Here is a 14,428-nt window from a genome sequence, read left to right on the forward strand (position 1 = left end):
CCAGCCCTGCCGATCGTTGCAATGAAGAATAATGGATTGTTATAGTTTATATTCTTGGGCGATATTTTACAGGGAACAGTTCAGTGTGAATGGTCGGAGCGATATTAAGTTTTATTGTATCGTTACATCGTGGCGTCCGAAGCGGTGTTGTTTCATAGTTTAGTACTATTCGAGAAATTTTATTCGTCGATAAGTTAATTAATAGTGTTCAACATCGACGCAATACAGAATTGAAAAGCAATTCGTTCGTACATTGTAGAGTACTTTATAATTAGAGCTCAATCTTTGCACTAGTTAACTTATAGATTGTATTGTTAGCAATATTTTATGTAAAAATAAGAACGATCATATCACTCGTTTTATCAAAATATATCTGCACGTACTTTTCTTTAGAACAAACCAGCAACGTCGTCAATAACCTTAAAAGATATAATAAAAACTACTTTTATGGTTTAATCTTACGTTTATTATTTCCGACATCTCGATTACTTCACAGATTTCGTAATAACGGACGACTAAGGTGCTATCGTCGACATTTCAGTAATGCGCTAACTACCGTCTAATATTATCCATACAAAAAACATTTCCAATTGTTTTGTAAAACCGTAAAATTACTTTTAATTATGTCTCCGATCAACGAAAACCAAGGAAAATACGGCTTTAAAATATAGCTTTCAAAAACTTCAATCGTAATATCAAAACATAACCTATTTATTTTAAAACTTCCTGAAGAAGCTTTATCAAATTATAAGAGTTAGTGACATTATAGAAACCCGTGAGAAGCTCACGAAACATTAAAGTTTATTCTGTCACCACTGAACTCATGTTTGAATTGATGTTGAAAGTCCTTAAAAGTTGTTCGCGAACTGTTGAAAACTTTCGCATACTTATCTACGTTCGCGACATTAAACAGTTTTCACGCCTACTTTTTTACTCGAAGGGTCACTTTCTTTCTGACTACTAATAAATCGAAAAAGTTTGATGAACCGTTTCTCAAGCTGCCTTTATTTCGGGTAAATCAAAACGAAGTCAAGACAAAACTTCTCCTTTTTATAGCGACCAAAGCAGGCTCCCTAATCATGGGTAGCTCAAGTCATCGATTCTTTTCAAAAATATGTATTTTGAAGATGGGTATTTAGAAATACTTATGGTATAGCTCATTCAACGTAATGCTAAAAATGAATGGAGACGCAGCGGCTATGGGTATTGGCAATGAACTATACTCCTCAAATCGGATACGGTAGTAACTATGCCCCCCCTCGTAGGCCCCTCAGGCCGACTCACGGCGTTCGATAATGACGAAAAAGCAGAGCTGCTGGCCGATACATTGCAAACCCAGTGTACGCCCAGCACTCAATCCGTGGACCCTGTTCATGTAGAATTAGTAGACAGTGAAGTAGAACGCAGAGCCTCCTTGCCACCCTCGGATGCGTTACCACCCGTCACACCGATGGAAGTTAAAGACTTGATCAAAGACCTACGTCCTCGCAAGGCTCCCGGTTCCGACGGTATATCCAACCGCGTTATTAAACTTCTACCCGTCCAACTCATCGTGATGTTGGCATCTATTTTCAATGCCGCTATGGCGAACTGTATCTTTCCCGCGGTGTGGAAAGAAGCGGACGTTATCGGCATACACAAACCCGGTAAACCAAAAAATCATCCGACGAGCTACCGCCCGATCAGCCTCCTCATGTCTCTAGGCAAACTGTATGAGCGTCTGCTCTACAAACGCCTCAGAGACTTCGTCTCATCCAAGGGCATTCTCATCGATGAACAATTCGGATTCCGTACAAATCACTCATGCGTTCAACAGGTGCACCGCCTCACGGAGCACATTCTTGTGGGGCTTAATCGACCAAAACCGTTATACACGGGAGCTCTCTTCTTCGACGTCGCAAAAGCGTTCGACAAAGTCTGGCACAACGGTTTGATTTTCAAACTATTCAACATGGGTGTGCCGGATAGTCTCGTGCTCATCATACGGGACTTCTTGTCGAACCGCTCTTTTCGATATCGAGTCGAGGGAACCCGCTCCTCCCCACGACCTCTCACAGCTGGAGTCCCGCAAGGCTCTGTCCTCTCACCCCTCCTATTTAGCTTATTCGTTAACGATATTCCCCGGTCGCCGCCGACCCATTTAGCTTTATTCGCCGACGACACGACTGTTTACTATTCCAGTAGAAACAAGTCCCTAATCGCGAAGAAGCTTCAGAGTGCAGCCCTAGCCCTAGGACAGTGGTTCCGAAAATGGCGCATAGACATCAACCCAGCGAAAAGTACTGCGGTGCTATTTCAGAGGGGAAGCTCCACACGGATTTCCTCCCGTATTAGGAGGAGGAATCTCACACCCCCGATTACTCTCTTTAGTCAATCCATACCCTGGGCCAGGAAGGTCAAGTACCTGGGCGTTACCCTGGATGCATCGATGACATTCCGCCCGCATATAAAATCAGTCCGTGACCGTGCCGCGTTTATTCTCGGTAGACTCTACCCCATGATCTGTAAGCGGAGTAAAATGTCCCTTCGGAACAAGGTGACACTTTACAAAACTTGCATAAGACCCGTCATGACTTACGCGAGTGTGGTGTTCGCTCACGCGGCCCGCACACACATAGACACCCTTCAATCTCTACAATCCCGCTTTTGCAGGTTAGCCGTCGGAGCTCCGTGGTTCGTGAGGAACGTTGACCTACACGACGACCTGGGCCTCGAATCTATACAGAAATACATGAAGTCAGCGTCGGAACGGTACTTCGATAAGGCTATGCGTCATGATAATCGCCTTATCGTAGCCGCCGCTGACTACTCCCCGAATCCTGATCATGCAGGAGCCAGTCACCGTCGACGCCCTAGACACGTCTTTACGGATCCATCAGATCCAATAACCTTTGCACTAGACGCCTTCAGCTCTCGGAGCAGGCTTAGGGACCTCAGTAACCGTACTCGTCGAACTCGACAAAGAGTTCGCCGTGCAACCTAACCCATGAATCAGCTCGCTGAGTTTCTCGCCGGATCTTCTCAGCGGGTCGCGATTCCGATCCGGTAGTAGATTCATTCGCGAAGCAGCTACTCTTGAGTTGTTAGGTCTCCTTCGGAGGCGCTCGGGTAGCTGTTAGCAAATCCCACCCCTCCTGGCTGAGCCTTTGCTCGCCCACCTGTCCTGGTGAAACTGGAAAGGCCTCCGGGCCACCAGTAATCCTTCAATCATAAAAAATAAAAAAAAATAAAAAATTAAAAAAAACTATACTCCTGTGATACGATTACAAGAGATCAACCTAAAACTACTTAAAATGCACTTAATAACTTTATTACTTCAGTCATTAGGTCGCATACACAAAATTAAATGTCATGGTACTTTATGTTTTTGGAAAACTATTAGTCGTATAGGAATAAACTAATTACATTATTTGAAAGCAGAGGCTTTAAATTGGTTCCTCATATTTTACTTTCCGTCTATTTTTATTTGGGATTACAGGAGGCCAATCCGAATTCTTCTGAGGACCAAGAACATATCCAGTCCCAAACCCGAACCATGTTCTCCAATTATACCAAAGAGCCACGAATGTGTTTCCCTAAAACCCTTTGTTTACATTATCATTTCAATTTTGAAATAAAGCTGTGTGTATGTGATGTTTCTTTATGGACTGTAGCGTGTTTGAGGAAGAATTTTTGATGAGGATATAATCCTCTTTGCACCGAAATCACAACAAACCTCCTGTCCCTTACAGAGAATATTACTCCGGAATCATCGTGATTCGGGCCTCACGTTGCCCGATAATATCGTGTTCGAACAGAACAAATAATCACTAAGTAGTGATAATGTTATTTAGTTCGTTCAGACGAATATTACGGCGCTTTGTGCTCCAGACAAAGCTCTTAGATTTTTTGCCAAATATTCGGGATAAAGGGAATGGCTAATGCGTCATCTAGCCAGTCGTGAACGAGTCTTTTCTTTTCTAATTAATTGCCTCCATTGTTAAGTAATTCTTTCTTTCGGCGATCAATCATAGTTTTTACGGCGCTAATGTTATATTGGATTTTTTCTCCCGAAGCATATTGTTTGGAAACTTTTTAATTCATGAGAGTTATTTGTTTTTCGTGTTTTTCGTGGTTCATAAAGTATGTGGGTAATTTCAGTTACAATATTTTTTAATTCTGTTCAGTATACATATATATAATAGTATAATTTAAAAGGTTAATACAATAGTGATGTATTGTTGAGAATCTTTAAACTATGCTTATGTTGTACTTTGTTACAGGAAACGAAAAAAATACTCACAAAAGGTGTAACTTCATAGAATCCTCGTAAAACAATTACAGATTTTTTTTGCCTAAATAGTACCATGAAAACGTTAAGTAATTTAGATGAAAAATACCAAAATAAAAACTTACAGAAAGCTTTGGCGATGGCCACATTCGAGATGATTCCAACTAATGGAACCACCAAGAGACCAGAGCCCAAATGCGTGAACATTTCCACTGCAGTATATGTAGTATTACCCACCGTTGTGTGGAAGGCAGGTGCTTGAGGAATTGGAAGGCCTGGAGTAATACTACCTATAATAAATTCAGGCATTATTATAATAGGAGATAGTTCATAACTAATTACAAACATATCTTTGTCGCTAAATGATAAGACAGTCTCGCGGGCCATATAGTGTTAAGTGAAACATGAATTAGATCACCCAATTCTATAATAGAACGAGCCCTCCTACCATTCAAACTGCAACGAAACATCACTTCGCTACAGCTCGTAAATATATGTAAAGAAAAACCTTAATTAATTAAAACTCTTTAGTTTTTAAAAAGGATTTTTCTTCAGTGTCATAGAGTAAAGTCTGTCATTGAGTAAAAAGCGAGTTCAGTTTTGAATAGTTTATTAATACTGTTTACTGTTTAATTTTTAATATTAATTTTAAAAGAGATTAAGGGCTGTAAATATTGTTTTCTTATTATATAACAGAAAACACTATTAAGTCTTTTATTGTTTATTCATTCTGAAATACTCCATAACATTTTATATATAATTCATTCGAGGGGTAATTACAGTACCTATCAGTTACATTCACGAAAAGCAATACGTTGAGTACCACGTACATAACAATAATATATTGTCCGAATAATGAATTGACAGCATGACTTGCGAGAGCACCGTACCGTATGTTCCATGTACAGTTTTGTACCGTATGTTCCACGGGGAAAGCTCTGAGGAATTATTCGAGACGATCCCCTCATCTCCTTTTTACCATCACACCGCCCGTCACCGGAGTATAGTCCATCCATACTACCTGGAACCCCTGCGTTCATCCACAGTGCGTTTCCAGAGATCTCTTTTGCCACGTACCATCCGGCTTTGGAATGAGCTCCCCTCCACGGTGTTTCCCGAGCGCTATGACATGTCCATCTTCAAACGAGGCTTGTGGAGAGTATTAAGCGGTAGGCAGCGGCTTGGCTCTGCCCCTGGCATTGCTGAAGTCCATGTGCGACGGTAACCACACACCATCCGGTGGACCGTATGCTCGTCTGCGTACAAGGGCAATAAAAAAATAAAAAATAAAAAAAACTCACCCGTCAATATGAGCGGGTCCCTTTTATCTTCATGTACCGTGTACGCCAGTACTGCAGCTAGCACCACGACCACGGCGTTCCGTGAGACTCCAACGAACCACAAAAACCTTTGCAGTATCAGCATACCTTTTCGGTTCTTGTCGTTTATCACACTTTTGATTTCGATATCTTTTAATGCCTGAAATTTTGTATTCCATTTGAGGCATTCGTGTATCTCTTTGAATTGCCTAAAGACTCTGGTACTTATGTCGAAGGTCAATCACACATACTTTCATTCACAAGACTACTTACTAGTTTTTGTTTAGTTAAGACTTTTGGCCTTAAAAAGTGCCCAAGACCTACCCGTGTAGGTATGACATGAAAATTAACCGTATTAGAGTAATGATATTAGTGATATATTTGGTACTCGAAGGTCGCAGTTCAGGGATCAGAACAATACCTAGCCTGTGATTAGTAGGGAATGAATTGGAACTGGTGCAATTTGGCACTGTTAACTTCGATCAATAATACTACTATTGATCGAAGACTGTTAAAGTCATTTTAGAAGCAAATTTGATTTTACTTTCCAAGTGACTGTAATAGCCGCTCAAAATTGAGAACCTTGAAGGCTTTTTGACCTGAACATACAACAACAAATTATTTATTTGACAATCCATTCCATTTAATTAAACTTTTAGGTCTGCAAATTAACAAAATATTATTAAAACAATCCTAAAGTGACATTGAAAAACCACATGCAGTACCAACTCAGATTATAATCATTTTATCACCCTAATTTATAATTTGAAGTTTGTAAGTACGGTAATTACTGATTAACTTTAAGCAATTGTACAAGTTAACAAAGATTATATCGGGCTAGCACACATAAGTATTTTTATTGCTGTAAAAGGGCAGATAAAACAATGCTCAAATGTATTAGAATCACTATATTCCTGTCTTTTATACTTCACTATACTAGCTGACTTGAAGCCTACCACAAAAATGACAACACTTTTTTCATTTGTTTCAAAATCAACTAAAAATGTTTTTTTTGTTAATTTTAACCTTCTGTAAAGTTTATTCCTTACCTACGACTATCTCAATCTTTCATTGTGGTTTTTGAGCAAAAACGTGAAACAAAAGCGATGACAATGCTAACAATTCGAAATATAATTATTATCAACAAAGGTAAAGTTCTAACCGAAACACATATGAAACGAAACATTATTAATTAAAAACAATACAAGCAACCTCCCAAAGACCTTTAATAATTTATTTAACCTATTGTTTCGTGTTCCGACGCTACCGTCCATTACGCAGACAAACTTAATTCATATTGAATGAATAAGGGTTCAATTTACTGTCAACAGACTGTGCTTTATGTCCCCGAAGTGTATCCTTGAAAATAATTTTATGTCGGCCAATATGCAAAATAGTTTCAATAAAATATTTAAGACCACTTTATTTATTCCATTTTACCTTTATATTTCGTCGAAATTTTACCGTTAAAATAACTGCTCAGGTAATTTTTATTCATTACTTTGATTAATTTTATAACGTGCTTTGAATTATTTTTTTGCAATTTAGTTTTTTGTTTTTCTCTTTTTTAATAAATATTCACGAACAACTTCCACGATGAAGGAATAACATCGTATAATATAAATTAAACTGCAAAAATTTTAATTTTCGTAATTAGTGTGGTGGTAGCCCTCAAGGGTGGGTACCACCACTCTGCCTATTTCTACCGTGAAGCAGTAATATTTCGGTTTGAATGGTGGGGCCGTTTAAAACCCATGTCTCAAGATGGATGGTGGCTTTAACACGGTTGATATCTATGGGCTCCACTGGCCACTTAGTACGACTTACCATATTAGCACAGTTTTTTTTTTAAATTCAGAATTTAGTTTTCATTTTAACGGATGAAATAGCTAAGTTTGCATCTGGCACGCTATTTTTTCTTAGAAACTTTAAGCCAGTGTGAGTTTACAGAAATATAGATCCAAACTAGTCGGTTGTCGTTTGCCTAACCACACATCGTAAAGTAATTGACTAATAAATAATTTCCATTCACATAAGCAAGTTCTGAATGAAGATAAATCAAACTGTGAAACTGCATCGGAGTGCGCACACCACATCGCAACGGACAAAGTGAGACAATCAAACCGTATTTACTTTGTAACGGAGTTTGCGAAGTTGCGGCGACCTCGGTCTCCGGTTGTACACAAGAGCGCAATGTCGCATTGAATTATCGACGAAATTAATACAGAACTAAGAAATTGGAAACTTGGCCGAAGGAATGCCTTAAGCGCGTTGGAGTTTTCGCAGTATTAATTTAGATTACACCTAAGGTAAAAATTGAATTTAATAGCCTCGCTAATGTTTTTCTTGGTCAAAAATATCCATCTAAGAAATTTAGAAGATCCTATATTATATCGTAGACATTATAGATAGATAGATTTAGAAAAACTTCTGAAGTAATTTTTTTTTTTTTCCTACCTATGCTGATAGCCTTGAGAGGCTATTTCAGCGTACCCTAGCTTGTGTAGGTGAGCTCGCGGGGCTCAAACCGGAGAATTGCTAACACCGCCCTAGCAAGAGCAGCGCTTCGTAGAATCTACCACCGGATCGGAAGCGCGACCCACTGAGAAGATCCGGCGAGAAACTCAGTGGGCTGTGTCTGTGGGTTAATTCGCTCGTCGAGCCCTTCGTCGCAAGCGACGGGTTCGGCGAGGACGGTGACCGGTGCTTGTATTGCCTAAAAGCACCGTTAATGGATCAGGAGGATCCGTGATGACGTGCTTTGGGCGACGTCGACGGTTTACCAAACGGTCTACAGGATCGGGTATGTAGTTTCCGGCGGCCACGACAAGAGGGTTCTCATGTCGTGCCGCCTTCTCAAAGTGGCGCAGCGATGCCGACTGTAGATACTTACTGACGGGGTCGAGCTCCAGGTCATCGTGGAGGTCCACGTTCCTCTGGAACCATGGTGCTCCGACGGCTATCCTGCAGAATCGGGATTGTATAACCTGAAGGGGTTTCAAGTTGGTGCGGGCCGCGTGAGCGAACACTACGCTTGCATACGTCATGACGGGGCGTATGCAAGTTTTGTAGAGGGTTACCTTGTTACGGAGGGACAGTTTGCTTCGTCTACAAAGCATTGGGTAGAGTCGTCCTAGTATAAACGCGGCGCGATCGCGTACCGTTTTTACGTGGGGACGGAATGTCATCCCTCTGTCGAGGGTGACGCCTAGGTATTTGACCTTCGGGGCCCACGGTATGGGCTGGTCAAAGAGAGTGATGGGGCTAACGGCGGAGGTGTTTACGCGCCTATTGGGGGGTGGGGTGCTCGAAGTGGTATTCGGAGGGCGACCCCTTTTGAATAGCACCGCTGTGCTTTTCGTGGGTTAATGTCTATTCGCCACTTCCGGAACCACTGTCCCATGGTGGTTACTGCGGTCTGGAGTCGCCGATGAAGCAACGACATCTTCCTACACGAGTAGTAGATAGCCGTGTCATCGGCGAAGAGCGCTAGATGGGTCTCCGGAGACCGGGGTATATCGTTGATATACAAACTAAATAGTAACGGGGAGAGTGCGGAGCCTTGCGGGACTCCGGCAGTCAGATGACGGGGACGAGAACGAGTTCCCTCTACTCGATATCGAAACGAACGGTTCGACAAGAAGTCTCGTATGATGAGCACGAGTCTGTCTGGCACTCCCATGTTGTACAGTTTGTAGATCAAACCGTTGTGCCAGACTTTGTCGAACGCCTTCGCTACATCGAAGAAGAGGGCGCCGGTCGGGATTTGTTTACGCCTATTTAGCCCTATTAAGATGTGCTCCGTGAGGCGGTGCACTTGTTGTACGCACGAGTGTTTGGCGCGGAATCCAAACTGCTCGTCTATTAGAATTTTATTCGCGGTAACGAAGTCCCAGAGGCGTTTCCGAAGGAGCCGTTCGTAAATTTTGCCTATCGCTGGGAGGAGACTAATCGGTCGGTAACTAGCGGTTTCATTATTCGGTTTGCCCGGCTTGTGTATACCGATAACGTCCGCTTCTTTCCATACCGCCGGAAAGATGCAGTGCGTCATAGCGGCATTTAAGATGGTAGCCAACATTGTTATCAGTTGGACTGGTAAGAGTTTTAACGCGCGGTTGCGGATGCCGTCGGAGCCGGGTGCCTTCTTAGGTTGAAGGTTGTCTATTACTTCTCTAACTTCGTCAGAGGTAATGGGGGGTAACGCGTCCGAGGGTGGCAGGGAAGCTCTGCGCTCGACCTCCCCGTCGACTGCCTCGGTGTGTTCGGGGTCCGCGTATTGAGTGCTGGTGGTGCACTGCTCTTGCAGTGCATCGGCCAGCAACTCTGCCTTGTCATCGTCATCGAAAGCCGGTGGTTGGCCTGAAGGGCGTACGAGAGGAGGCATAGTAGCGGTAGTTTCGGACTTGAGAGTCCTTGCTAGTCGCCAGTATGCTTGATGAGAGGGCGCGAGTCCTTCTAAGTAACTATCCCAATTCTCATTTCGGGCGTCGCTTAGGCGAGATTTTACATCCCGCTGTAGACGACGCATCCGAATCCGGTTTGAGTGCGTGGGAAGTTGATCGTAGGCCCGGATTGCCGCGTTTCTAACTCTTAGGAGGTTCCTAAGTTCGGGGGACAGTCTGATGCGGTGGAAGCTATCCTCCACATCGACTTCTTTTGAGGATCTTATGATCGCGGAAGAGATGTGATCCGTGATGATGTTTATGGATTCGACTGTGTCCTCGGGGGATGGAGTTGAATCCGGGCCGCAGGGGAGGATTGGTGGAGCGGCATCGGCTAAGCATTTGCCCAGCTTCTTCCAGTCCACCATGGTCCTCGTAGCTGTGACTGGGTTGTGGGGGCGACCGAGCTGCATAACGACAGGTCGGTGGTCTGAGTCGAGCTCTGACATTGCTTCGATGGAGCGTAAGCGCAGAGTTACGTTCCTCAGCAGTGCCAGGTCTATAGTGCTCGGACGGAGCGCGATGTTATACGGATAACATGTTGGAGTTGGGGGACCGACTACTTCGAAGGTAAGGTCGTCTATAAACGCGTCGAGACGCCTACCGTTTATGTTTGAACTGTGGCAGTTCCACCTAGTGTGGTGGCAATTTAAATCGCCTGCCAGGATGACGGAGTCTCCCATGCCGAACAGTGACTCGATGTCACTGCTCAGAAGGGGCTTGTCCGGGGGTAGATAGACGGATGCGATGACGATCGGCTGGTGTCCCGTCAGCGAGATACGGCACACTGACGCCTCGATATGTGAGAGCGAGGGGGTATCGAGAGGGACAACGTGCAGGGCCCGCCTATAGTAAATGGCAGTCCCGCCTTTGGAGGCGGTGAGTCTGTCATTCCTAACCATGACGTAATTCGCGACTTTCGGGTCACGACGCGAGGGCTTCAGGCAGGTCTCCTGCACTAGCAGAATATCTACTAGATTGTCGCGGAGGAATTCGTAAATTTGATCGCGTTGTCGCGCGAGTCCGTTAGCATTGTAAAATGCTAACGTAAGGGAATATGGTTTCTCTCTAGCGTTTTGCGCCATTGATTACCGGTGATTTTAGAAAGTACGGGCCACGGACTCATAAACGTCCATGTATTCGAACGCGGCCGCGAGCCGTTGTTCGGGGTTTACCACCCTTCGCATCGCGTCTGCGAACGATCGCAGACGGTCGAAGTTGACCGCCGTGACGAAGTCGCGCACGAGCGTGAAGTCGTTGACGGCTGAGGGTTGCGGGGGACGGTACGCGGGCGCGGGGGAGGTGCGAGCAGGGGCTGCGGCGCGGGACGTGTCGCGAGCGGGGGCTGGGGTGCGGTTTGTGTTCCCGACCTCGTATACGGCAGCGGTTTTTTCCACGCCGAGACGGTGGGAACCGCAGCCGGTACGAAGGCGGGTTTCGGTGCTGAAGGCACCGAAGTCTTTGGGCCGACGGTACGGGGGGCTGGGTGAGTCGGGCGTTTTCGCGGAGCCCTAGGACATCCACGGTAATTCGCGGGGTGCCCTTGCTTAAGGCATAGGACACAGCTTGGAGGTTCGGTCGCGGTTTCCCTAACTCGCGAGCAATCTAACGTGGCGTGATCGCCGAGGCACTTCACGCAGCGGGGGCGCGCGTGGCAATTCCGAGCCGAGTGGCCATAGAGTTGGCATCTGTGGCACTGTCCGGGAGTGCCACGTCTATGGGGGGCTTCAATGGTAACCCCGGATAGGCCACATACTGTCGCGAGACATGCGATCTTTTTCTTGGCCTCCGGGGTTGGTTCTAGAGCGACTAGAACCATGTTATATGGTTTTTTGTCGCGTCCGTTGTGCATCCGGTGCACACTTACTATCGGGAGGGACTGAGCGGTCAGATCCTCCCTTACGTACTCTATGTCGAGTTCCTTCGGAACTCCGCGTATTACTACGCGGAGCTCGCGGTCCTCCTGAAGAGCATAGGTATGGAAACCTATGTTCTCCTTTCGGAGGTACGCGGATAGAGCCCTATGGTCGCCCGGCGTTGCGACCTTTATTTGGATCCCATGCGCGACGTTACGCGCATGGGTATAATTTATTTTGTTTGCCTGAAGGGCCTGGGAGACGCGGTTCCATGCTGACTTCTCCTGGAGAATCAGCGGGGGCGGGACGACGGTTTTTTGCGCGGGTGCGGGCTTGGGACGCGGCGGTGGGGTTGCGCGGCGGCCGGAGTCCGACTCCGGTGTCACGACTACCTGCGGACGGGAGGCAGTCGCTGATTTTGTTTGTTTTGTCGTGGAGCTCCGGGACTCCACGGCGCGAGTACGTTTTTTCCCGCGTTTTACCGTTTGGAACCCATCCGAGGTTCCGGGCTGCGGGCTCGTCGCGGACTCGAAGTCCATCTCCGATCCGGTATCGGAGTCTGAACCTGAGTTGATGATTACGGACGACGCGACGGATGAGATTGGCGAGAATGACGTCGCGGGTGCGTTAGGCGCTTCGTTGGCGCTAGGCGCTTCATGGGTCGCTACGTGCGTACGTGCGCTCAAATTGGACTTGGGGGCGGGGCATGACTGCGCGGCTCGAAATGACGCGGCGAGGGACGCGGGCGGGGCGGGACTCGCGCGGGCGGCCCTGTAGGCCGCGAATTCGGCCGTGAGATTTGATAGCACCGGGTACTTCTCGGCAAGTAACCCGAGAAACCCTAAAAGCTCTTCTTCCATTTTTTCGGTTTTGCCCGGGGGGGGCGTCCCCGGGACTTAAGGCACACTCGCCGAAAGGCGAGTCCCCTGAGTGGGAGTTATACCCCTTGCGCTGTGCCAGCAACAAGGGGGGGAGTGCCTTTGCCGTGAAAACGGCAGTCGGCTAGGATTGGGGTGGAAGTTTGTGAAGGTGGGGCCCCCCTGGGTTGTGAGAATGCCACAACAAGCGGTGATCTCAGGGGGGGTTAGTCTCGAAAGAGACTGTTTTACTCGCCGAATAAATAAATAAATTTAATAATGATATGAGTGAATGAAAAATGAGTTGTCGTTTTCGATAGCAAAACTAACGAACTCGAATTATGTTTTACTGACTCAAGGTCGCGATGCCAGCGACAGAGCGTCCGGAATGCCAAACAAAGTCGCGATCAAAGCGACAACGACGATGTCGTGCAACCCAAACACACAATCGCGACAGCAGCGACAATTATTCAGGAAAACGCGTCCGGGCTCAACAGCGTTGCGATCGGAACTGTTCTGAAGTAAATTAGCCCATTGTTTTTAAATCCCATCTCCAGTTCCGAAAACGACAACTCATTTTTCATTCACTCATATCATTATTAAATTTATTTATTTATTCGGCGAGTAAAACAGTCTCTTTCGAGACTAACCCCCCCTGAGATCACCGCTTGTTGTGGCATTCTCACAACCCAGGGGGGCCCCACCTTCACAAACTTCCACCCCAATCCTAGCCGACTGCCGTTTTCACGGCAAAGGCACTCCCCCCCTTGGAGCTGGTAAAGCTCAGGGGGTGAACTCCTACTCAGGGGACTCGCCTTTCGGCGAGTGTGCCTTAAGTCCCGGGGACGCCCCCTCCGGGCAAAAACGAAAAAAAAAATGGAAGAAGAGCTCTTAGGGTTTCTCGGGTTACTTGCCGAGAAGTACCCGGTGCTATCCAACCTCACGGCCGAATTCGCGGCCTACAGGGCCGCCCGCGCGAGTCCCGCCCCGCCCGCGTCCCTCGCCGCGTCATTTCGAGCCGCGCAGACATGCCCCGCCCCCAAACCCAATTTGAGCGCACGTACGCACGTAGCGACTCACGAAGCGCCTAGCGCCAACGAAGCGCCTAACGCACCCGCGACGTCATTCTCGCCAATCTCATCCGTCGCGTCGTCCGTAATAATTAACTCAGGTTCAGACTCCGATACCGGATCGGAGATGGACTTCGAGTCCGCGACGAGCCCGCAGCCCGGAACCTCGGATGGGTTCCAAACGGTAAAACGCGGGAAAAAACGTACTCGCGCCGTGGAGTCCCGGAGCTCCACGACAAAACAAACAAAATCAGCGACTGCCTCCCGTCCGCAGGTAGTCGTGACACCGGAGTCGGACTCCGGCCGCCGCGCAACCCCACCGCCGCGTCCCAAGCCCGCACCCGCGCAAAAAACCGTCGTCCCGCCCCCGCTGATTCTCCAGGAGAAGTCAGCATGGAACCGCGTCTCCCAGGCCCTTCAGGCAAACAAAATAAATTATACCCATGCGCGTAACGTCGCGCATGGGATTCAAATAAAGGTCGCAACGCCGGGCGACCATAGGGCTCTATCCGCGTACCTCCGAAAGGAGAACATAGGTTTCCATACCTATGCTCTTCAGGAGGACCGCGAGCTCCGCGTAGTAATACGCGGAGTTCCGAAGGAACTCGACATAG

General features: G+C 46.6%; 1 protein-coding gene across 2 annotated transcripts in view; it reads right to left on the minus strand.

The window, feature by feature from the left end:
• The window catches only part of LOC114240617 (sodium-independent sulfate anion transporter), a 58,871-nt gene that overhangs the window by 15,649 nt on the left and 28,794 nt on the right, over positions 1 to 14,428 (minus strand). For both annotated transcript variants that reach the window (XM_028171233.2, XM_028171234.2), the window contains exons 5-6: positions 5,572 to 5,749; positions 4,396 to 4,560 (exon numbers count right to left, since the gene is read on the minus strand). In XM_028171233.2, the coding sequence (XP_028027034.2) occupies positions 4,396 to 4,560; positions 5,572 to 5,749 (343 nt within the window). The remainder of the gene's footprint in view (positions 1 to 4,395; positions 4,561 to 5,571; positions 5,750 to 14,428) is intronic.

This window comes from Bombyx mandarina, chromosome 17 (assembly GCF_030267445.1).
Source record: "Bombyx mandarina strain Sakado chromosome 17, ASM3026744v2".
Classification (NCBI taxonomy): domain Eukaryota; kingdom Metazoa; phylum Arthropoda; class Insecta; order Lepidoptera; family Bombycidae; genus Bombyx; species Bombyx mandarina.